At 44.8% G+C, this 25393-nt stretch overlaps 1 protein-coding gene across 1 annotated transcript in view; it reads right to left on the bottom strand.

Annotated features, from left to right (window-relative positions):
• Positions 1–25393, bottom strand: part of LOC134540113 (guanine nucleotide exchange factor subunit Rich) — a 98771-nt gene that overhangs the window by 31471 nt on the left and 41907 nt on the right. The window contains exons 12-16 of the mRNA XM_063382614.1: positions 22799–23033; positions 21094–21203; positions 16912–17043; positions 8820–9059; positions 2550–2664 (exon numbers count right to left, since the gene is read on the bottom strand). Of these exons, the coding sequence (XP_063238684.1) occupies positions 2550–2664; positions 8820–9059; positions 16912–17043; positions 21094–21203; positions 22799–23033 (832 nt within the window). The remainder of the gene's footprint in view (positions 1–2549; positions 2665–8819; positions 9060–16911; positions 17044–21093; positions 21204–22798; positions 23034–25393) is intronic.

The following is a 25393-nucleotide window of genomic DNA, read 5'->3' as shown; positions in this document are numbered from 1 at the left end:
ATGAAGTGAGTCCCAGGACACTTCAGTAACAAGCCGGGAGGTGCATTCTGAAATGTAATAGTCCACCTGGTGGTTAACAAACAACACACATACAAAGTACGTAAACATTCACTGAAAAGAAAGAGCCAGTGGAGTTGAAATAAAAAGAGAGTTACTTTAATAATTTAACGAGACTGTGGCACCGAGGCTACTGTGCTCCCCCCTGTCCCCTTAGGGGCACACGCCCACATCACTCGTGGCACTCGCTAGTGATGACAGAGCTGGGAGCACATCGGGCTCAATGGGGCGTAGCCCCTGGACCAAGTGTTCATACACAGCTTAGTCCCCAGTTCAAAGTCAACAACTCCATGAACATCGTGGTGTTTGCTATATTTCCCTGCGGCATTCTTACAGTACGATTTCCTTTATAACTGTCAAAAGTGTCAACTCACATTTACTTAATAAGTGAATTTTTTCTAAAATGCCAATAATGCCAATTTATTATTTATATTTAATCTATTATATTAATCTAAACATGTGCGATGGCTAATTCGAGGCAATTCGCACACTAAAACCCACAAACTCACTGTATGAGCCCAACTCACTTCAGTGAATATCAAAATAATTGACAATAAAAATTATAACTTGCAAAAAATTTAAATGATTGTTTCAAACTACATATAAAAGGGAACAAAAAAGACAAATAAAAAGCAGCAATTGTCAGTACGTTTAATTTACTTTACTGCAGTAATAACTCTAAAGCAATACTTAGTACGATTGCACATCCTCTGACACACACATTGTCAGGTTCAGTATCATCTACAAACATTTATATTAGAGGATAAACTGAATAAGTGCAATAGGAAACATCCCTGATCGTTGGTACTCGAAACATGAAGTATTGAGGAAAAATAAGTGTCTTAAAGAATAAGTAAATAATAAGGTAAAAAGATTTGAAAACTCTGATTACTGGGGCCCTCAATTAATAACTATAAAAGTCAACAACAGAGGCGACACTAGAAGTAAACAAAGAAAATTTAGAGACTCCCTACGAACACTTGGGAGAAAAAGGATCGTTATTATATATTAAATAAATAAAAACAACTGTTACGTCTATAGACTTCCTTATTTTATTAATCATTGTTCTTTCTTTTTTATAGATTAAATTTTCCTTAGTAACATCTGTTTTATTCATTGATAAGTGATCTTACTTAAATTCCTCACAATTACACTTATTATATTATATTCTTTGAACTTATTTACTATCGGGCCGGCCCTGAATGTTTAACAAAAATAACAATATTTAAAAACCATGAATGAAATTAACATTGGTAACTTTACAGGTTGTACATATAATCCTTGCAAAACATTATATAAATTTCGTCTCCTCGAACTGCTTTTACTGTCCGCTGTCTTAACTGGGTTACACTATTTTTGAGTTCGTGAATAAAATGATAGAATTATGCAGGTATCACCCGGGGCTGTAGGTGGACGGTGATCGAGGTAGTAGGCCTAAAGATGGTGGATTCTGCTCAGGAACCGATTACAGAGGTTCTAGCAGAGGAATTTGGCTGCCCCAAACTTGGAACCCTGTCTGAAACAGAAGTCCAAATTCCAAAGAATCAGACCTGTTTCCAGACAGTATACTTAAATGGCGCAAAAGGCCAATAGAGGGAAATTAAAGGGGGGGATGACGTCAAGACTTAACAAAACAGGGTGTTGGTCCTGGCGCTCAGGAGAGGGCGTCTCGTCTCCGAAAACCCGAACCACGATGCGCGGTAGACACGGAAGTCATCATGATTAATTAAAAAAAAATATATATAAAATACTAAGTTTCTCTACTTTTAACTAAACTACTGACTGGTTACTCTTAATTTTAGATAGGGACTTCATCCCTCTAGTCTGAGAAGACTACATAATATACGTTGCGATGTTGATGATTCGCCGAAGATCGCAGTTACAAACGGTACCAGTCAGTCAGGAGGCGAGCACCGAAGTCCCTTCAGAGCGGGATATCACCAGTATATCATAAGCGCGGGGTCTCTAGAGAATGGGAGGGGGGTAGGCTCTGAGCCGAAAATTACCGAGCCCACCCGAAGGGGTCCGGCATAAAAAAAATTAGATCTTACTGGCGTGACTGCGCGACTGAGGCGCTATCTTTTGGTGGCGAGAAGTACTAATAAATCGACTTGTGACCGACGAGTGTGTCAAGCTAGGGGGTAATGGAGTAACCAGAGGTGCCACCTAGCGGCCTGAGACATAAGGGGGAGAGAGGTTGTCGTTACCTCCGCGCGAGCGCGGTAGTGTCGGCGCTGCCGACGCCCTCAAGTGGCGTTAGTGACCACAGCTGTCCAGAATCGTAACTGCGGCTGTCAAGCCTGAGATGGCCTTGAATTCAGTTAACGTCCCCGTGCGGTCGTCGCTGTATAATAAAAGGTCAAATTTTATCCCTACATTATGGTCCCTCATTGACTTATAAACATTCAGTTCATAAAATATGCCTGAAAGCACATTAGTTTTGAAAGTCGATGGTTTACTGTATACAGTCAGGATGTCGGAGTGACGCTCACCTATGGCCCTGAGAAAGCGCACAAGCTCCTTAGACAACTCCCACTTGGACTGGTCCAGCGCAGCATCCAGCAGCAAGGTGGCATACTGCCTGCTCACCGTGGACGGCTCCAGATTCTGGACACAGCAATCATACAGTAACATAATATACTTTAGGAAGTACACAAATATTAAAACCTAAACACTAATATGAAATGTGTTTAACTATACATGAGACTAATCTAACACAACATTTCCCTCAGCAGCTACTACCATGCAGTGCTTCACACCACGAACAAGACGTTACAGTCCCCTCTCCGCTCCTTCAGAGGTACCTGCTACCAGTGTTTCCTTCAGCAGCTGCTACCATGCAGTGCTTCACACCACGAACAAGACGTTACAGTCCCAGCTCTGCTCCTTCAGAGGTACCTGCTACCAGTGTTTCCTTCAGCAGCTGCTACCATGCAGTGCTTCACACCACGAACAAGACGTTACAGTCCCCTCTCCGCTCCTTCAGAGGTACCTGCTACCAGTGTTTCCTTCAGCAGCTGCTACCATGCAGTGCTTCACACCACGAACAAGACGTTACAGTCCCCTCTCCGCTCCTTCAGAGGTACCTGCTACCAGTGTTTCCTTCAGCAGCTGCTACCATGCAGTGCTTCACACCACGAACAAGACGTTACAGTCCCAGCTTTGCTCCTTCAGAGGTACCTGCTACCAGTGTTTCCTTCAGCAGCTGCTACCATGCAGTGCTTCACACCACGAACAAGACGTTACAGTCCCCTCTCCGCTCCTTCAGAGGTACCTGCTACCAGTGTTTCCTTCAGCAGCTGCTACCATGCAGTGCTTCACACCACGAACAAGACGTTACAGTCCCCTCTCCGCTCCTTCAGAGGTACCTGCTACCAGTGTTTCCTTCAGCAGCTGCTACCATGCAGTGCTCAACACCACGAACAAGACGTTACAGTCCCAGCTCTGCTCCTTCAGAGGTACCTGCTACCAGTGTTTCCTTCAGCAGCTGCTACCATGCAGTGCTTCACACCACGAACAAGACGTTACAGTCCCCTCTCCGCTCCTTCAGAGGTACCTGCTACCAGTGTTTCCTTCAGCAGCTGCTACCATGCAGTGCTTCACACCACGAACAAGACGTTACAGTCCCAGCTCTGCTCCTTCAGAGGTACCTGCTACCAGTGTTTCCTTCAGCAGCTGCTATCATGCAGTGCTTCACACCACGAACAAGACGTTACAGTCCCAGCTCTGCTCCTTCAGAGGTACCTGCTACCAGTGTTTCCTTCAGCAGCTGCTACCATGCAGTGCTTCACACCACGAACAAGACATTACAGTCCCCGCTCCGCTCCTTCAGAGGTACCTGCTACCAGTGTTTCGTTCAGCAGCTGCTACCATGCAGTGCTTCACACCACGAACAAGACGTTACAGTCCACGCTCCGCTCCTTCAGAGGTACCTGCTACCAGTGATTCCTTCAGCAGCTGCTACCATGCAGTGCTTCACACCACGAACAAGACGTTACAGTCCCCGCTCCGCTCCTTCAGAGGTACCTCATACCAGTGTTTCCTTCAGCAGCTGCTACCATGCAGTGCTTCACACCACGAACAAGACGTTACAGTCCCCGCTCCGCTCCTTCAGAGGTACCTGCTACCAGTGTTTCCTTCAGCAGCTGCTACCATGCAGTGCTTCACACCACGAACAAGACGTTACAGTCCCCGCTCCGCTCCTTCAGAGGTACCTGCTAGCAGTGTTTCGTTCAGCAGCTGCTACCATGCAGTGCTTCACACCACGAACAAGACGTTACAGTCCCCTCTCCGCTCCTTCAGAGGTACCTGCTACCAGTGTTTCCTTCAGCAGCTGCTACCATGCAGTGCTTCACACCACGAACAAGACGTTACAGTCCCCGCTCCGCTCCTTCAGAGGTACCTCATACCAGTGTTTCCTTCAGCAGCTGCTACCATGCAGTGCTTCACACCACGAACAAGACGTTACAGTCCACGCTCCGCTCCTTCAGAGGTACCTGCTACCAGTGTTTCGTTCAGCAGCTGCTACCATGCAGTGCTTCACACCACGAACAAGACGTTACAGTCCCCGCTCCGCTCCTTCAGAGGTACCTCATACCAGTGTTTCAATACTCATGTAACAAAGAAAGAATTACAAGACAGCAGAATTTTTGTGTGTTTGTGGCAAAACTATTTCATTTAGCCACTACAACTTTTCGAACAGTACATTATGCAGAGAGAGTTGTATATATTAAGATGCTGTTTAATTATGGTTACATAATGATGTGCATTGTACATGAAAGTAATTATGTGAAAAATATTTTTATTAAAATGCAAGAGACTATTCAGTAAATGTTTTTGTTAGATATAATTTTGTGATTAAACAAATCAAAAACCAACTTGAAGGTGTTTTCCTTAGAGCTAATATTTCGGTTTGTTTTGATACCATGAAAGGACATGCCCTTCTAGACCAGGTCCTTGGACATGCATGGTAACATGGTCACACCCACCTGCAGGATGATGAGGTAGGAGGCGGCAGTGTCCAGGAGCTTGGTGGACGGGCACTGCTGGAACAGGTCCTTGGACATGCAGGGTAACATGGTCACACACACCTGCAGGATGATGAGGTAGGAGGTGGCAGTGTCCAGGAGCTTGGTGGACAGGCACTGCTGGAACAGGTCCTTGGATAAGCAGGGTAACATGTTCACACACACCTGCAGGATGATTAGGTAGGAGGCGGCAGTGTCCAGGAACTTGGTGGACAGGCACTGCTGGAACAGGTCCTTGGACATGCATGGTAACATGGTCACACTCACCTGCAGGATGATGAGGTAGGAGGCGGCAGTGTCCAGGAGCTTGGTGGACAGGCACTGCTGGAACAGGTCCTTGGACATGCAGGGTAACATGGTCACACCCACCTGCGAGATGATGAGGTAGGAGGCTGCAGTGTCCAGGAGCATGGAGGACAGGCACTGCTGGAACAGGTCCTTGGACATGCAGCGTAACATGGTCACACCCACCTGCAGGATGATGAGGTAGGAGGCGGCAGTGTCCAGGAGCTTGGTGGACAGGCACTGCTGGAACAGGTCCTTGGACATGCAGGGTAACATGGTCACACCCACCTGCAGGATGATGAGGTAGGAGGCGGCAGTGTCCAGGAGCTTGGTGGACAGGCACTGCTGGAACAGGTCCCTGGACATGCAGGGTAACATGGTCACACTAACCTGCAGGATGATGAGGTAGGAGGCGGCAGTGTCCAGGAGCATGGAGGACAGGCACTGCTGGAACAGGTCCTTGGACATGCAGGGTAACATGGTCACACTCACCTGCAGGATGTTGAGGTAGGAGGCTGCAGTGTCCAGGAGCTTGGTGGACAGGCACTGCTGGAACAGGTCCTTGGATATGCAGCGTAACATGGTCACACCCACCTGCAGGATGATGAGGTAGGAGGCTGCAGTGTCCAGGAGCTTGGTGGACAGGCACTGCTGGAACAGGTCCTTGGATATGCAGCGTAACATGGTCACACCCACCTGCAGGATGATGAGGTAGGAGGCGGCAGTGTCCAGGAGCATGGAGGACAGGCACTGCTGGAACAGTTCCTTGGACATGCAGCGTAACATGGTCACACCCACCTGCAGGATGATGAGGTAGGAGGCGGCAGTGTCCAGGAGCTTGGTGGACAGGCACTGCTGGAACAGGTCCTTGGATATGCAGCGTAACATGGTCACACCCACCTGCAGGATGATGAGGTAGGAGGCGGCAGTGTCCAGGAGCTTGGTGGACAGGCACTGCTGGAACAGGTCCTTGGACATGCAGGGTAACATGGTCACACCCACCTGCAGGATGTTGAGGTAGGAGGCGGCAGTGTCCAGGAGCTTGGTGGACAGGCACTGCTGGAACAGGTCCTTGGACATGCAGGGTAACATGGTCACACTCACCTGCAGGATGATGAGGTAGGAGGCGGCAGTGTCCAGGAGCTTGGTGGACAGGCACTGCTGGAACAGGTCCTTGGACATGCAGGGTAACATGGTCACACTCACCTGCAGGATGATGAGGTAGGAGGTGGCAGTGTCCAGGAGCTTGGTGGACAGGCACTGCTGGAACAGGTCCTTGGATATGCAGCGTAACATGGTCACACCCACCTGCAGGATGATGAGGTAGGAGGCGGCAGTGTCCAGGAGCTTGGTGGACAGGCACTGCTGGAACAGGTCCTTGGACATGCAGGGTAACATGGTCACACCCACCTGCAGGATGATGAGGTAGGAGGCGGCAGTGTCCAGGAGCATGGAGGACAGGCACTGCTGGAACAGGTCCTTGGACATGCAGGGTAACATGGTCACACTCACCTGCAGGATGATGAGGTAGGAGGCTGCAGTGTCCAGGAGCTTGGTGGACAGGCACTGCTGGAACAGGTCCTTGGATATGCAGCGTAACATGGTCACACCCACCTGCAGGATGATGAGGTAGGAGGCTGCAGTGTCCAGGAACTTGGTGGACAGGCACTGCTGGAACAGGTCCTTGGACATGCAGGGTAACATGGTCACACTCACCTGCAGGATGATGAGGTAGGAGGCTGCAGTGTCCACGAGCTTGGTGGACAGGCACTGCTGGAACAGGTCCTTGGACATGCAGGGTAACATGGTCACACCCACCTGCAGGATGATGAGGTAGGAGGCTGCAGTGTCCAGGAGCTTGGTGGACAGGCACTGCTGGAACAGGTCCTTGGACATGCAGGGTAACATGGTCACACTCACCTGCAGGATGATGAGGTAGGAGGCTGCAGTGTCCAGGAACTTGGTGGACAGGCACTGCTGGAACAGGTCCTTGGACATGCAGGGTAACATGGTCACACCCACCTGCAGGATGATGAGGTAGGAGGCTGCAGTGTCCAGGAACTTGGTGGACAGGCACTGCTGGAACAGGTCCTTGGACATGCAGGGTAACATGGTCACACTCACCTGCAGGATGATGAGGTAGGAGGCTGCAGTGTCCAGGAGCTTGGTGGACAGGCACTGCTGGAACAGGTCCTTGGACATGCAGGGTAACATGGTCACACTCACCTGCAGGATGATGAGGTAGGAGGCTGCAGTGTCCAGGAACTTGGTGGACAGGCACTGCTGGAACAGGTCCTTGGACATGCAGGGTAACATGGTCACACTCACCTGCAGGATGATGAGGTAGGAGGCTGCAGTGTCCAGGAGCTTGGTGGACAGGCACTGCTGGAACAGGTCCTTGGACATGCAGGGTAACATGGTCACACTCACCTGCAGGATGATGAGGTAGGAGGCTGCAGTGTCCAGGAACTTGGTGGACAGGCACTGCTGGAACAGGTCCTTGGACATGCATGGTAACATGGTCACACCCACCTGCAGGATGATGAGGTAGGAGGCTGCAGTGTCCAGGAGCTTGGTGGACAGGCACTGCTGGAACAGGTCCTTGGACATGCAGGGTAACATGGTCACACTCACCTGCAGGATGATGAGGTAGGAGGCTGCAGTGTCCAGGAGCTTGGTGGACAGGCACTGCTGGAACAGGTCCTTGGACATGCAGGGTAACATGGTCACACTCACCTGCAGGATGATGAGGTAGGAGGCTGCAGTGTCCAGGAGCTTGGTGGACAGGCACTGCTGGAACAGGTCCTTGGATATGCAGCGTAACATGGTCACACCCACCTGCAGGATGATGAGGTAGGAGGCTGCAGTGTCCAGGAGCTTGGTGGACAGGCACTGCTGGAACAGGTCCTTGGACATGCAGGGTAACATGGTCACACTCACCTGCAGGATGATGAGGTAGGAGGCTGCAGTGTCCAGGAGCTTGGTGGACAGGCACTGCTGGAACAGGTCCTTGGACATGCAGGGTAACATGGTCACACTCACCTGCAGGATGATGAGGTAGGAGGCTGCAGTGTCCAGGAGCTTGGTGGACAGGCACTGCTGGAACAGGTCCTTGGATATGCAGCGTAACATGGTCACACCCACCTGCAGGATGATGAGGTAGGATGCTGCAGTGTCCAGGAGCTTGGTGGACAGGCACTGCTGGAACAGGTCCTTGGACATGCAGGGTAACATGGTCACACTCACCTGCAGGATGATGAGGTAGGAGGCTGCAGTGTCCAGGAACTTGGTGGACAGGCACTGCTGGAACAGGTCCTTGGACATGCATGGTAACATGGTCACACCCACCTGCAGGATGATGAGGTAGGAGGCTGCAGTGTCCAGGAACTTGGTGGACAGGCACTGCTGGAACAGGTCCTTGGACATGCAGGGTAACATGGTCACACTCACCTGCAGGATGATGAGGTAGGAGGCGGCAGTGTCCAGGAGCTTGGTGGACAGGCACTGCTGGAACAGGTCCTTGGGCTTGCCAGCCGCCGAGAACAGGTAGGGCCACAGGGCTATCTCTGTCTTGCGGGCACACTGCACCACTGTCTGCAGGTACACTGGGAACTCCTGGATGAACTCCACCACGCTCGGGAGCAGGGCATCCGGGATGGGCTCCTTGCTGGTTGCCTCCTCCTCGAGAACCTGCACCCATCCACAGTGCTGTGATAGTGTTTTGGTGGAACAAGAGATAGTCACTCATATGCACACATGTTATAGACGGCTCACTGCATGCCCATAGTCCTCTACACTAGAGTGTCTGAACATTCACAAGGTATTTCATCCAGCACCTTTGAGACTCAGGCAGGGATGTCAGATTAGCAAGATGGATGGATTTTTTAAATTTTATTTATTGAGATTCATGACATGCCTACCAACGCTATGACACTTTCATGATGGACATGGAAAAACTAAATACAAAAAACAAAAATTACAAAACCACAATGTACAAATACACAAGAGATATAGTCACTGAATGTGGCACTACTGCACAACGCAAGGTGGGATCCATGTACAGGACACATGCATGCAGGTAGGCACCACCCGCAAGCAGTTACAAACCACCCAGACTGCACTTCACACAACCATGGTGGCACAAAACAAGCAGTTATAAAATAAAACATTATAATACAAACACAATAATGGTGAGGAGAAATATCTACACAGAAAAATTACAAATTTTGATTTCTTTATTTAACTGAAACCTTACGGTGGAAATACTTTACTCTTAAGGTAGTTTTTCCTTGCAAAATGATAATTCTTGGTAGTGTAATGTATTGGAAAGTGTTGTGTGTAATTTTGAGTAATGATATAAATTCATTAGTTAACATTCAAGTGAAGCATTCTTTTAACTTCTATTTTAATTTTTCATATTAGATTCTCATTTGCTTTACAGCCTATTTAGGTGCTTTAATTCAACCTTGCATGTTCCCCCATATACTCTAGTAGAGGATACCAGAGATAACTATTTTTGTAACGTAACGTTATTATTCAATAACGTCTTTTTCGACTTTGCTAAGCCGAGTAACTTTTGAAATGTTGATATTCAAGTGTTTGAAGTAGAGGATTTTGTAGACTCTAACTGATATTTAATGTAAAGATTTCAAAATTCATGTATTGGTAACTGTCTCATCAATTGCACTACTACAACAGTATTGCATTTCAATGTTAGCTATATTTAACTAGTACATAATCCCATATTCTAAATAAGTAATTTATAACTAAATCTTCTTTTGCATACATTAATGTCAAGTTCTATGCAGATTGAGATAGAAAATCATAAAGCTCTTGTTTACTTAACGAATTATGTTAACTTCATTTTCTTCTGAGTAAAGTAATTTTCTTAATATTAAATATTTTCAAGAGTCTGCAATGGCGCCCAATTTCCGATAATGCTTACTACTTTCAATTACTGACCGATTAACATTTTTCTGTGTGTTTAACGGGTATCAGTACATCTTAATCCGAGACGTAGTTTACTTACGAAGCTATTTCTCTCTTGTGAAGTTTAAATGCACACTTACATGGGTGAGATGCTACACTATGTATTATGTAATTACATAATAACAAAAAAACTCAAACAGAGGATTATATATTAAGATTAAGCATAGCTATTATAGTATACCAATAATAAAAAAAGGAAATAAAAGTTAAAGAATAATAAAGTTTACATTAAAATAGGGCAGAGGATGAAACTTTTTTAACATATTTATCACTAGTTGGTGTAAATAATTCACATATTAATTGTGACGTCGATCGGGGCTTTGCCCCTTTAAGCCTGGCCAGACCTCGCTTCCTTTGCGGTCCAGGGCATCCCTAACCTCTCCTTCCTGGAATCTGCACCGTCGACTTGTATGCATGCGTGTGTTTGAGTGGCGCGCCACAGACTCCCGCGAGAGGGCGCCGTAACCTCAGTACTCCGTCCCCTTACATAATTATAAATTAAATTGATAACCGTTATTTTTTATCCAAAGTTCTTCTGTGGCACGGCAGATAGGCCAGAATGGTTTTGTTTGATAAATCTTATATTAAATTTTGCATAAAATAAAGACGGCACTGGACATTCCCAGGCAGACCCGCGTCCGGCCGAAGCTAGACTCTGTTTGAATATTAATTTTTAAATTACTACATGTTTTAATCATTCTAGCTGCGAAAAAGTGTGCAATAATAATTTTACGAGTGTTTTGTGTGTCTAGTTTTAAACAGCCCTTAGCTCGCAATCAAAACGTTAACGGTAGTTAGGTTCGGCACGAGAGATGCCACGTGACCCATGCAGAGCATTCGCTCGCCCCAGTTCTTCGTCATTACCAGCCGAGAGCAGCCGCGTCAGCACCCCGGGGACCTCACCGCTTGTATGCACTGTTGAGTAGTTTCCCGTTCATGTTCCATAGCCTTTAGATCTTTTTACGTTTCTCCTTGGGGCTACTCTCGGCCGGCCAGCTGTTTAAATCATTATTCTTATTACTCTCTGTGAGTATTCAATCACCCTTACGTAATTCTTGTGTGGTCAAATGTGTGGACCACATTGTTACATAAACTGATTCGTGTCTCGGGTTTTTCAACTGTTTAAAGGATGATGTATACGGGAGCGTGTACCTTCTTAATAAACCTATATGTGTGATTTAAATGGTGTTCCTTTCATCTTGTGCCCACGTGTACATCTACTGCATGGCTGCGTGTGGGACGCCCTGAGAGCGGGCCAGGTGTGCGAGATGCAGAGGGGCTGAATCTCGCTCGAGAGGAGTCTGTGTACCCTTTCACACGGCGGCGCCCGTACAGTAGTTCTGGTATCAATGTAAGTCAAGCCCTCTAGCCCAGACCACAATCGTAAAGCGTAATGAGTCTATAGATATGTCGTTAGAGTTATTAAGGGTACATAGAAAGGTGGGTTGAGACTATTAAATTGATGAATTTTAATAGCTGAGACTTCAATTATAAAATGACATTTATAACAAGTACATACAAATATATAATATTAGATATTTCTTCTAGTAGAAAGAGAACCTACATAAAAATTTAGACCAATAATATTGCCATTGTTTATTTTTTGTTTATGAAATTATAAATTTTTAATTGACCTCTGTTGAGTTTTTCACTATCAGTGTTGTTGATACTGTTCCAAATTATTGAACCATATTCAAGTTTAGATATTACTAAAACTGTGTAGAGAGAGAGAGGATGGAATCAAGATTTCTGGTGTTGAAGGTAATAAACTTGATGAGACCAAGTATTTTGTTAGAATGAGACAGAAGGGATTCAATAAGACGATGGAAAAATAGCTTTTGATCTTTAACATGTTGTGATTTTAAAATAGGTGTATTGTCTAGTTTGTATTCATACACAATATGATAAAGTTTACTAGCGAAGGAAATGTTAGTATATTTTTCATTATTAATATGTACCAATATAGAGTTGCAACAGTTACAGTAATGTCACAATGAAGAAGATAACTGTCATGATAAAGATGAAATTTTCTTGTAAACTATTAGATCATCAGCAAAAAGAGTGCCAGTTCAGTTCTTTAATCCTAATATTATATCATCAATGTAGATGTTGAAAAGTAGATTAGATTTTACATTCTGTATTATAATATAAAATTTCTGTTATTAAGATAACTAGATAACCAGGATAAGTATTTATCACTTAGGCCAAATTTAAAGCATTTAATAAACATAATTTTCTGAATGACAGAGATGAAAGCTTGAGCTAAATCCAAATAACAAGCATTGTATTGACCTCGTGTAATTACTTCAGAATATACACGGTTGAGAGAAGAAACTAAGTTTGTCATGTTAAGTAGTTTTACCAGTTCTAAAACTGTGTTGTAAGACCTTTAATCATGTTTTTAAGTTAAATTCAAGATGTTTAAATACAATTTTATCAAAAACTGTAGCAAAACCACTTAGAAGTGAAATGGGCCTGTAGTCTGAAACATTTAACTTGCTACCTTTTTTATGGATAGGAATACCTTGGCGATCGTCCATTTACAATGGCGTACTGCAACACTCTTCTCTTGTTAACAGCACATCAAGTTGTATAGAATTATATTACCTATTTTTATATGTATATATTTATGAATAACATACTAAACTAACTTTAAAAATTTAAATATGATTTCTATTGGCATATTCAAATAATTACACACAACTATAACACACTTTATACTTGTATTCCTACATACCATATAAAATGAAACAAATGACAATTTTAATGTATTACACAAAATATAATTTGATGTAAATTAAAAACTACTGCAGTTAGATATACACCATCCAGACTGCATCAACTCTGTGTAGTTGATATCCTGGGGTAAAGTTGGACACATATGTTACAATAGCCCTTAAGATCATGTATCAGGCTTCGATTAAGTCATAACTTTAGTAACAAATACAAAAGAATACCAAGATTTAAAAGTCCGGCAGCTAACTCAAAAATGGGGCTTGAATTCTTTGTCAAAAAAAACTCTGGTTTAGCGAAACTACTCAATTATTATTAGTGTTGGTTTCCACGAAATATGCCCATTAGGAAATCAAAATGTCCAGCAATGAATAACAAAATTTCTGTAGTATGTTACATTTTTTTCATTTAAATCAATAATTTATATAGCATTAAAGTTACACGCTTAAATTCTCTTAAGAAGTGTGCTATGCTTAGCAATCATAATGACATACAGAAACTTACTGCAATAACACTTATTTGGCAAACAGTACAGACTGTACTGAAATGAAAGCCGATAGTAACCATGAACTGTGAGCAAACTGGAAACCCTGGTAGTGCAGTGATTCAACCTGTGGCACAGATCAACAACAAGACGAGCGGCAAAAGGAAACGAGGAAGATGAAACAGATGACATGGGACGTTAAGAGTGGAAAGAGCTCAACCCAACCGTGGCACAGCTCGAAACACGCTGGCTGTTGCCACTCACCTCGTGCAGCAGCAGCTCAAGGGAGTGGGGGAAGTAAGGCAGAGCGGCACAGCTGCGGGCTATCTCCCAGGCGTGGTACCACAGGCTGCCACTCACCTCGTGCAGCAGCAGCTACAGGGAGTGGGGGAAGTAGGGCAGAGAGGCACAGCTGCGGGCTATCTCCCAGGCGTGGTACCACAGGCTGCCACTCACCTCGTGCAGCAGCAGCTACAGGGAGTGGGGGAAGTAGGGCAGAGAGGCACAGCTGCGGGCTATCTCCCAGACGTGGTACCACAGGCTGCCACTCACCTCGTGCAGCAGCAGCTCAAGGGAGTGGGGGAAGTAAGGCAGAGCGGCATAGCTGCGGGCTATCTCCCAGGCGTGGTACCACAGGCTGCCACTCACCTCGTGCAGCAGCAGCTCAAGGGAGTGGGGGAAGTAGGGCAGAGAGGCACAGCTGCGGGCTATCTCCCAGACGTGGTACCACAGGCTGCCACTCACCTCGTGCAGCAGCAGCTCAAGGGAGTGGGGGAAGTAAGGCAGAGCGGCACAGCTGCGGGCTATCTCCCAGGCGTGAAACCACAGGCTGCCACTCACCTCGTGCAGCAGAGGCTCAAGGGAGTGGGGGAAGTAGGGCAGAGAGGCACAGCTGCGGGCTATCTCCCAGACGTGGTACCACAGGCTGCCACTCACCTCGTGCAGCAGCAGCTCAAGGGAGTGGGGGAAGTAAGGCAGAGCGGCACAGCTGCGGGCTATCTCCCAGGCGTGGTACCACAGGCTGCCACTCACCTCGTGCAGCAGCAGCTCCAGGGAGTGGGGGAAGTAAGGCAGAGCGGCACAGCTGCGGGCTATCTCCCAGGCGTGGTACCACAGGCTGCCACTCACCTCGTGCAGCAGCAGCTCAAGGGAGTGGGGGAAGTAAGGCAGAGCGGCACAGCTGCGGGCTATCTCCCAGGCGTGGTACGCCACACTGCCACTCACCTCGTGCAGCAGCAGCTCCAGGGAGTGGGGGAAGTAGGGCAGAGCGGCACAGCTGCAGGCTATCTCCCAGGCGTGGTACCACAGGCTGCCACTCACCTCGTGCAGCAGCAGCTCAAGGGAGTGGGGGAAGTAGGGCAGAGAGGCACAGCTGCGGGCTATCTCCCAGACGTGGTACCACAGGCTGCCACTCACCTCGTGCAGCAGCAGCTCCAGGGAGTGGGGGAAGTAGGGCAGAGCGGCACAGCTGCGGGCTATCTCCCAGGCGTGGTACCACAGGCTGCCACTCACCTCGTGCAGCAGCAGCTCAAGGGAGTGGGGGAAGTAGGGCAGAGAGGCACAGCTGCGGGCTATCTCCCAGACGTGGTACCACAGGCTGCCACTCACCTCGTGCAGCAGCAGCTACAGGGAGTAGGGGAAGTAGGGCAGAGAGGCACAGCTGCGGGCTATCTCCCAGGCGTGTTACCCCAGGCTGCCACTCACCTCGTGCAGCAGCAGCTCCAGGGAGTGGGGGAAGTAGGGCAGAGTGGCACAGCTGCGGGCTATCTCCCAGACGTGGTACCACAGGCTGCCACTCACCTCGTGCAGCAGCAGCTACAGGGAGTGGGGGAAGTAGGGCAGAGAGGCACAGCTGCGGGCTATCTCCCAGGCGTGGTACCCCAGGCTGCCACTCACCTCGTGCAGCAGCAGCTCCAGGGAGTGGGGGAAGTAGGGCAGAGTGGCACAGCTGCGGGCTATCTCCCAGACGTGGTACCACAGGCTGCCACTCACCTCGTGCAGCAGCAGCTCCAGGGAGTGGGGGAAGTAGGGCAGAGCGGCACAGCTGCGGGCTATCTCCCAGGCGTGGTACGCCACGCTGCCACTCACCTCGTGCAGCAGCAGCTCCAGAGAGTGGGGGAAGTAGGGCAGAGTGGCACAGCTGCGGGCTATCTCCCAGACGTGGTACCACAGGCTGCCACTCACCTCGTGCAGCAGCAGCTCCAGGGAGTGGGGGAAGTAGGGCAGAGCGGCACAGCTGCGGGCTATCTCCCAGACGTGGTACCACAGGCTGCCACTCACCTCGTGCAGCAGCAGCTCCAGGGAGTGGGGGAAGTAGGGCAGAGCGGCACAGCTGCGGGCTATCTCCCAGACGTGGTACCACAGGCTGCCACTCACCTCGTGCAGCAGCAGCTACAGGGAGTGGGGGAAGTAGGGCAGAGTGGCACAGCTGCGGGCTATCTCCCAGACGTGGTACCACAGGCTGCCACTCACCTCGTGCAGCAGCAGCTCCAGGGAGTGGGGGAAGTAGGGCAGAGCGGCACAGCTGCGGGCTATCTCCCAGGCGTGGTACGCCACGCTGCCACTCACCTCGTGCAGCAGCAGCTCCAGGGAGTGGGGGAAGTAGGGCAGAGCGGCACAGCTGCGGGCTATCTCCCAGACGTGGTACCACAGGCTGCCACTCACCTCGTGCAGCAGCAGCTACAGGGAGTGGGGGAAGTAGGGCAGAGAGGCACAGCTGCGGGCTATCTCCCAGGCGTGGTACCACAGGCTGCCACTCACCTCGTGCAGCAGCAGCTACAGGGAGTGGGGGAAGTAGGGCAGAGAGGCTCAGCTGCGGGCTATCTCCCAGGCGTGGTACCACAGGCTGCCACTCACCTCGTGCAGCAGCAGCTACAGGGAGTGGGGGAAGTAGGGCAGAGAGGCACAGCTGCGGGCTATCTCCCAGGCGTGGTACGCCACGCTGCCACTCACCTCGTGCAGCAGCAGCTACAGGGAGTGGGGGAAGTAGGGCAGAGCGGCACAGCTGCGGGCTATCTCCCAGACGTGGTACCACAGGCTGCCACTCACCTCGTGCAGCAGCAGCTACAGGGAGTGGGGGAAGTAGGGCAGAGAGGCACAGCTGCGGGCTATCTCCCAGGCGTGGTACGCCACGCTGCCACTCACCTCGTGCAGCAGCAGCTCCAGGGAGTGGGGGAAGTAGGGCAGAGCGGCACAGCTGCGGGCTATCTCCCAGACGTCGTACCACAGGCTGCCACTCACCTCGTGCAGCAGCAGCTACAGGGAGTGGGGGAAGTAGGGCAGAGCGGCACAGCTGCGGGCTATCTCCCAGGCGTGGTACCCCAGGCTGCCACTCACCTCGTGCAGCAGCAGCTCCAGGGAGTGGGGGAAGTAGGGCAGAGCGGCACAGCTGCGGGCTATCTCCCAGGCGTGGTACCCCAGGTTACGTCGGATCAGCTGGCGTAGTACCTGGTGCAGGTACACCTGGCTCTGCAGCAACAAGCATCAGCCAAAATCATTCTTTTCTACCTTCATTTCTCTTCAAGAAAACATTACCTGAAGATACAGCATTATTTTCTAACTTAAGCACACTGTAATTTGTAAAAGACAAATGATAAGTAGGCCTACTGCTTTATTATTTTGCTAACTTTTCAGTACTGCCCAGCAAGATTTGTGTAAAGACTGTATTGATCGAGTTGTGATATACATAAACAATCCCACGTATGGTAATTTAATAATGTGGATTCTTCTGAAGCTAAAAAAGTTACAATTATTAAATGCCAATACAGCAATCCAAATTCAAGTCAATCTTAATTTGTGAGTCACAATATGAAACATTTATGTACTGAAATAATGGTGTTTGTAATTTTTTTAATAATAATTATGATCATCAATTTTTATTTATTAATCCATGATAAATATAAACATAACTATTATATTAGATACAATGAATTAAAATTTAGGTACAAAATTAATTACTTTTAATTTGATATAACTAAATTAACAATGACTCCATTAGTCTGATTAATGGGTCAAACAAGTAATTAATCATTTAACAAACTGCATAACCCAATTGCATGTTTAAAGCTTGATCAAATGCATAAGACTCTTTAGATTATCTGTATATTTATGGCAAAACAAATTAACTTTCAAATATTTACCATCAATTATTTAAAAAAAAAAAAGAGAGAGAAAAATTCTTCTGTGAACACCAACAAATCCAACAACATCACGCACAGTATGCCCATGGACACAGCCAATCACTATTGCTTCTTTTTGCCACTCTGTCACGTCCTTAGATCCACCCATGTAGCATGTACACTATACATACACTGTCCACTTGGAACAACAGTGTCTCACTGATGCTACTGCCTTGTGCTCACGCAGAGGCAGTGTGCATGTGGTTGAGCACGGGACTCGTTCACTGCGCCATCGGTACAGGCTCAGCGATCCATCTGTGCGTGCACACTGGGGTGACTGATTTTTTGTTCGGTGAGCTTATTTGTGTCAGTTGTTAGCACGCAATTTGGTTAGGAGCTAGTTGAACAATTAATTACTTGTTTGATCCACTGGCTAGTCTAATTGGAAAAATTAAATGTAAATAATTTTGTACATAAGATAGCATTCACAGTGTCTAATATGTGTGTTTGCATTTATCACGTATGAATGTATAAATGATGATGACCATAATTCTAATTAAATTAAATTTTAGGGATGTGCGAATCCTTGATTTTCAGTTCGGTTCGAATCCGATTTGAATCCCTGGCAATATTTGAGATATGAATCCGATTCCGAATATTAAGCACAGAATAATTAAAAATAACTGATTAATTTAAAAATAATGTGTGTTCTCTTTTTTCTAACTGTAACTACTGGCAATTATTTATTACACTGAGATTGAAATGTTTATAATTATGTAAACTTAATTAATAATAAACACTTTAAAATATGAAAACCAAAACATATTCGATTCTCCAACTCCAACGTAATAAACTGCACGCCACAGAGAAATCTCAGTTTTATAAACGTTTCAGCAAACGAAACCATTTTTTCTCCAATAAATATCCCAGACATTTTTTTCTTGTAGGTATGTAATTGTTTTTGGTTTATAGTTTGCTATACGACGAAATTAGTAATTATAGTTTAAGCTCTCAAAATCTCAAAATTCTTTTAATGTCACTGTGTTAATTATTTAATTTACATATCTTTCTTTGATACATCATATTATAAATACTTACGTAATAGTAGCCTTATTTTATTTTTCACTGCTAGTATTTTTGAGCCGTATTAAGTTAATTTATAACTTTTGTGAATATTCGTAATAGTGTACGAATCCATGTACGTACAACTCCGGGTTCGGTTAATTGTGGATTCGAACCGTACCCGAAAATATCGGGTACTCGCACCTCCCTATTAAATTTCAAGGACCGTTCTTTCATTACACTACCTTGACCACTGACGTACTGTCATATCAGCGGAAATCGCATCATCATGAGCTCGAACAAAACAACCAGGACACTGACAGCGAGGGTTCCACCTTGGAGCAACACGTGCGCAAGACTAAACCCAACGGGAACTCAGTTTCAAAGCATAAACTAAAATCAAGAGTAAGTGCCACAAAAGTGGGTCTTAGAAATACCCCAACACTCAAAACGGTTACCAAAAAAAACTTACAAAAAAAAAGTGTTATTTGTCACTGGGTTTGATCCAACCATATAAGAACCTGAGATTGATTATATGTTTAACAAACTCAATTCATCACAACTCAAAATGTTCAAACTTCAGACAAAGTCTAATTCTTAATTCACTGTTTTGAAAGAGAACTATATTAGAATTAATAATATTGTTTTCCAGCCGAGTGGGCATCCAATTAGTCCATTTTAAGGAGAGCGTCATCCAGAACAAATGGCCTCTGACTTCTGCCACAGATGAGCAGGCCTATGCAAGCACCGACTGCTGGATGTCCACAGTGGTGCCGGGGAAGTGGTGACCTCCCCCGCCCCACATCCACACTATTAAAGACGAGACCCAACAGCATGAACTGAGAGCCACCAATCCTGGTATGGGAGTGCTTGCTGGGCAGAAATGATTTTAAACTTTTTCAAAGAACACTATGTTAAATTATTTACCTTTTATGAAATAAAATTGCAATGTATTTCATAGTCTTTAAATTAATTTAATCATGTAATTAAAATTTAGGCTTTCTTGAGTAATATAGTTGGTTAAGTTGGTAATCAAATTCAGTTTTGGTAATTGGTGATGTTAGTTTTAAATAGTATGTATTTTAATTTGGTTTTAAAGATTAGGTATTAATAAATATAATTCAGTTTAAAGGTTACGTAAAAGGTCAGCAAGTATGGAACTGATTTGTAAGACTTTGTGTTGTTTAAGGGCCGCTTGTCATTCCAGCAGTACATAAAAATAAAAGTCCATCGTTTTGGTATTAAATTTTCTGTTTTGTGTGATGTGAGACCGGTTACATTCTGGCTTTTGTCATTTATTGCAGAGCTCAAACAAATGTAGCCAATCCAGAGAATTTTGCCATATCGGGAGCTATTGTAAATTAACTTATTTCACCATATCTCAGCAAGACCACTCTCTCTTTGTTGACAACTGGTACACAAGTCTGTTATTAATTGGTTTTTTGCTTGCAAATAAAACAAATGCATGCGGCACTGTGCGAAAAAATAGAAAAGTAATGCCAGAGCCAAGGTTGAAACTGTAGCCAAACACACACACACACTGACAGTACTGAAGTGGCATGACAGGCGTGATGTCGACATGCTTACAACAATACATGATGACAGTATGACAGAAAATGGAAAAACTCATCACAAGACAAAAAGACAAGTTGTAAAGCCCTCTTGTGTGAATGATTACAAAATATGGGAGAAGTGGAAAAAAACTGACATGTAACTCAATTTTTAGCAGGTGTGAAAAAAACTGTGAAGTGGTAGAAATTTTTTTTATTTTATTTAGTTAACATGATTCTGAATGCACATGCTTTGTGCGTGACTAAAAATGGAAAACATGTTAAATTAGCTGATTTCCAGTTGCACGTGGTACAGTAATTGCTGGACAAGTATCAAGAGAAGAAAACCTCTCCTCAGAGCCACAGACCAACTTCCGACTCCACACACCACTGCGCCTCACCCCGCCCCTCTTAGCTGCAGAGACACTGCCACGACTGCAGCAATGCCAAGACAAGGACAGATGATTCGTGCTGTGCCGTGTTTCAGTGATTAGCACACACTGAAAAACTAATGGTCTGTGAAAAAAATTATAGTAATGTGTAAATGAAGTGCAAACTTATAAAGAATTGAATATGAACAAACAAAACCAAAATTTAGCAACTATCTAGTGTAATTATGATGTACGCAGCAGTCAAAGTGTTAATCCCGACCGAGACAGGGAGGGGGTGAAGTGGCCCGGCTAGCCGGGAGAAGGCCCTGCCACCGCCGAGCCAGCTCTGAGGCAGGGCAGCACTCTCGCGCCTCGAGAGGGGGGCGTAAGCTGCGCCGAGACAGCAGCAGTACCCACCGTCCTCTCCAGCACGCAGAACGGCAGTGAGAACGGAGAGCTGGAGTCTGAAGAGTAGAGCATCGTGTCGTTCTCCGCGCCCAGCAGGATTGCATCCTCAAACAGAATAGCTGTGGACAATGCATTACTTAATACGTTTGACATTACAACACAATATATATCTTAAAGCCGATGAAAATATTTCTTTAGGTAACACTAGAATACAACACTAGAGTGCTATTTGCACTTCCTTACTTTCTTTAGTTTTATTTATCAGCTTCTTTAGTGACAAACAAAAATCTCTGGGGAATGTCTTGTGCTGCTGTTTGTGAAATATTTATGTTCAAGATTGTATTAAATTTGATATAATATTAAATAGGAAATTGCCCTAAATTAAGTTAAATTTTATGTTTGAGTTTGTATTGCATAAAAGAATTTTAATTATTTAAGGTCGTCATTTCCAAAGTGGTTACAAGTTGCTTGGCTGCAGTGCTTGGATACTGGACTGTAACTGATGGGTAGGGACTCCACAACACGAATAAAACTGACCAAATGAGTTAAACGCGGTGCAAACATTTTGATTTAAAAATGCACAAAAACTGTGCAAAAAAAAAGTAAAAACCTAAAAGCTATGTACAATAATAAGTGTAAAACAGTTAACCAAATTTGGAAATGTTAATACTAACGTTGATTTTTTCCTTTATTCCTTAAAATTTGTATTATACAGTTTATAAGTAGCAAGTTTTAAGAAACAGAAATCATCTCCAACAATGTCTGAAACAATTAGGCCTACATCTCTTTACGCCATCATAAAACTGAACCAACAAACTAGCATAGTTACTGTTGAATAAAGCAGCATATCAACTCCTACCATCTGACCAGCAAAATATACCCAATGTTCCTGTTTTTAGAGGTTATAAAATAAACTAAATTAAAGGTAAACAAAAGAACAGGGCGAAACGCATATACTTCGAACAGTTGTATATTGACCACCTAAAATATAGAATAACTAAAATACAAAATATAAACAAATAATAACATATTTATATCAGTACTCATATCCACATTTTTAGGATGTTTTCAGGAAAGCAAAAATTTTCTCCACTTCAAAAACAAACACAATTTCAATGTCACGTCATGTACCAAAAGAAATATAGCATGGAACCTGATATAAATATAAATGTGTAGTCGTTACACTTGTAAACAAATGTTAATTCAGTATTAATTTCCTTTTTATTTGGATGCTTCCCAGGAAGCTAAAATTATCTTCACTTGAAAAGACAGCATTTTTTTTAGTTTCTCAATATATGTCAAAAAAGGTAGCATGACCACACTGTAGTAGATTTAATTGTAAACAAACCCATCCCGCCTTTACACAAATCACCTAAATATATTAAGATATAAAATGTGTTGTTACACACAGTAAAGTATCATGTTTGTGCCATCCATATTTAGTATCGATTGGTGCTGTTGTAGAAAAAATCCCTACATTCGAGATATTGAAATACTTTGGTATCACAATAATTGTCTTACGTTGTAAATCTATGTCATATCATGTGAGGCTCACAGAAATGGCATCGATCAGCACACACAATTGCCATATTTAGTAGAAAACTTTGTGAGTGTTCACAATAAAGTTGATATTTTCATGAATTACGTTAAAAACTATCGAATCTCGCTGAACTGTGCGACTTCGGCCCTTGAAGATGTGCTCGCGGGCGCTCACCGAGGGGGTATATGCTGAGCTGGAAGGGCAGCATGATGCGCTTGCTCATGAAGGACAGGGGCTTGTCTGCATCGCGGGGGAACAGGGGCAGCCACACACGCATGCCGTGCGCGCCACAGAACAGCCACAGGGCCTCCGTGAGGTGGGGCTTGTCCCTGCGCGACCGGCGCGGCAGCCACACGTTCTCCACGCACGAGGCCAGCACCGTGGGCGGTGCGCACGTGTACGACTGGAACTACACCACGCAGTTCTGGGCACACACGTCATTCAAGTACCTACACAGTCAACAACACAAGTCTTGCTTTTTCTTACACAACTAAAGTAATAAATAAATAACACACTTTCATTTTCCTCCATTCATCTACGTTTTTGAGCAAAAAAGTAATATTTTAAAACACTGGTGCACTGCCTTTTCACAAGGATTGGATAACTGCTACATGCCATTATGGTTATGTAGTTGTCAAACCTCACTAAATATTATCCCACAGTATATTTTCTAATGAAAATAAAAAAATTAACCATCATAAGTTGCATGCAGTATCACAAATTGAAAGTGCAAAGAAATAATGTACTATTACACAATGGGCAATGGTATAATGGTGACAACCAGGCAACTGGCTTAAGTTCGCAAGCCTGATTACCAAAGTTCCTCTTGTATGTATGCATGTGTGTGTGTGTGTGTGCAAAGATGATTGTTCGACGCACGTTGGTGAGTGTAACAGCCACTTAGCAGGAAAAGGTATACAGAAAATAGTAAATAAATATATACTTCATACTACTTCTTTAAAAGGTTCTCTATGTATTATGTTAGCCGCGAGGCGATTCACAGCTATACTTTTGTAATGGTAATTATTGTTTGAGGTACGTGTCACGTAGAGCCGTGCAATAAATACCAGCTTCGCATATCTTGTGTTCTTCCCTAATAACCCAACCACGTGAGAGACTCTACAAGAGCCCACGTGAGTATTATTATAGCGTGCCTGACAGGGTGAGGTACAAGGGGGAAACAAGTCACATCCCCAAGCACACGCAGACAATGTCAGCATTGGGGTTAGAGTCTCGGAGGGGTCCGAGCCCCCTGGACACTGTCGGCTGTTCCCTTAACTGGAGCGACAACCAACAACCCTGGCGACCTCGCAGGAGCTTGCTCTACCGCGCGCACCGTGTGGCAGACATCAAAACAAACAAATATTTTAAATTTATAGTGAGCTTAACTGAGTTTACATCCCAAAAACTGAAAAAAACATCAAATTTAGCAAAGTCAATAAAAAATTAAGAACTTGAAAATTAACGAAGTGGCTGTAAGAACTACAAGTAAAAAAAAATTATTAAACTAAAAACGGCAACTTTGTTTTGTAAGTTACGTAAATATTATGTAAACAGTACATTGACCCGACTGTTTTTTTTTAGGTGGCACACAAGTCATAAATCCTTTCACCTTAAAGAAAATACCAAACTAATATTTCTATTAAATACAAGCACAAGCTTAAAAATTATATCGGCAGTGTACGAAAACAAATAACTTACAATAAACACCCTGAATGCTACCTTTTAAATTTAAATTACATTTTATATGCCTGGACTTCTTTTACCTTCAATTTATCAAAAAAAAAAAGTTCAAGTCTTTGTGGACGGGGCAGCAGTTTGCATTTGACGCATTTACACTCATGAAAACAGTGACGTCGGTGAGAAATTAAGTCAGTTATAGGCCTATTCATATTACTTCGCCAAAAACAATTATGTGGAAAGTTAGTTCACTGTCCATCTTTATACAGTCTGTACAAAATAAGTCAACTGCTTATAACAGCTGTTGTGATGCATTTCCAACACTGGGTTCACTGCCAAATTGAATCAGCTGCGCAGGACATACTGTTATTTCAGCGACTATGATCATACCTCCCAAAATGGCATGCTTGTTCCGCATGCATTAACTTTTGCCTCGCTGACACGAGACAGCAGTGCAGGCGCGAGACAGCCGTGCAGGCGCGAGACAGCCGTGCTGGCTTGCACAAGCGTGAGCACCAGTCGCGCACGGGCTTCAACGATGAGTCTATTCCAGTTACAATCACAAACTAGCTTTATGTAACGCCTGTTATTACGCATCTTGTAACGTAAATGTTAAATAAACAAATGTGTGCGTGGAGTCCATGCGAGACAGAAGTGAAACTTCTTGCTTATTAGTTATACACAGAGATAAATTACTAATATTTTTTAAAAGAACAAGAGATAATAATTGAGTACATATAGTAAAGACGCAGGTATGATTTCAAATGAAATAACTCTTTTCCACACGAATTAATACATTGTAGATACTTTGAATAAAAAAATGTACTAAAATTGTTTTCTCGTACATTTACAACAAACTTTGATTTTAAATAATTCTTAAAATTGAAGCTTGCCGATAGTAAGTAGTTTAATCTGCTTAACTAATTGTCCCAATGGACGTGTGTAGTCTGAGGTAGGTATCTGGCATGCGAAAGTGACACGGCATACGAATAAGACCTAGCTCAATGCTACTTTGTTGAACCACAGTCACCCACAGCTACACTCCGATCGAGAAATATTCATGCCTCTTAATTGAACTTAACATATTTA

Source organism: Bacillus rossius, chromosome 16, assembly GCF_032445375.1.
Source record: "Bacillus rossius redtenbacheri isolate Brsri chromosome 16, Brsri_v3, whole genome shotgun sequence".
Taxonomy (NCBI): Eukaryota; Metazoa; Arthropoda; class Insecta; order Phasmatodea; family Bacillidae; genus Bacillus; species Bacillus rossius.
The sequence above is the reverse complement of the archived record's forward strand: the minus strand, read 5'-3'. Positions and strand labels throughout refer to the sequence as shown.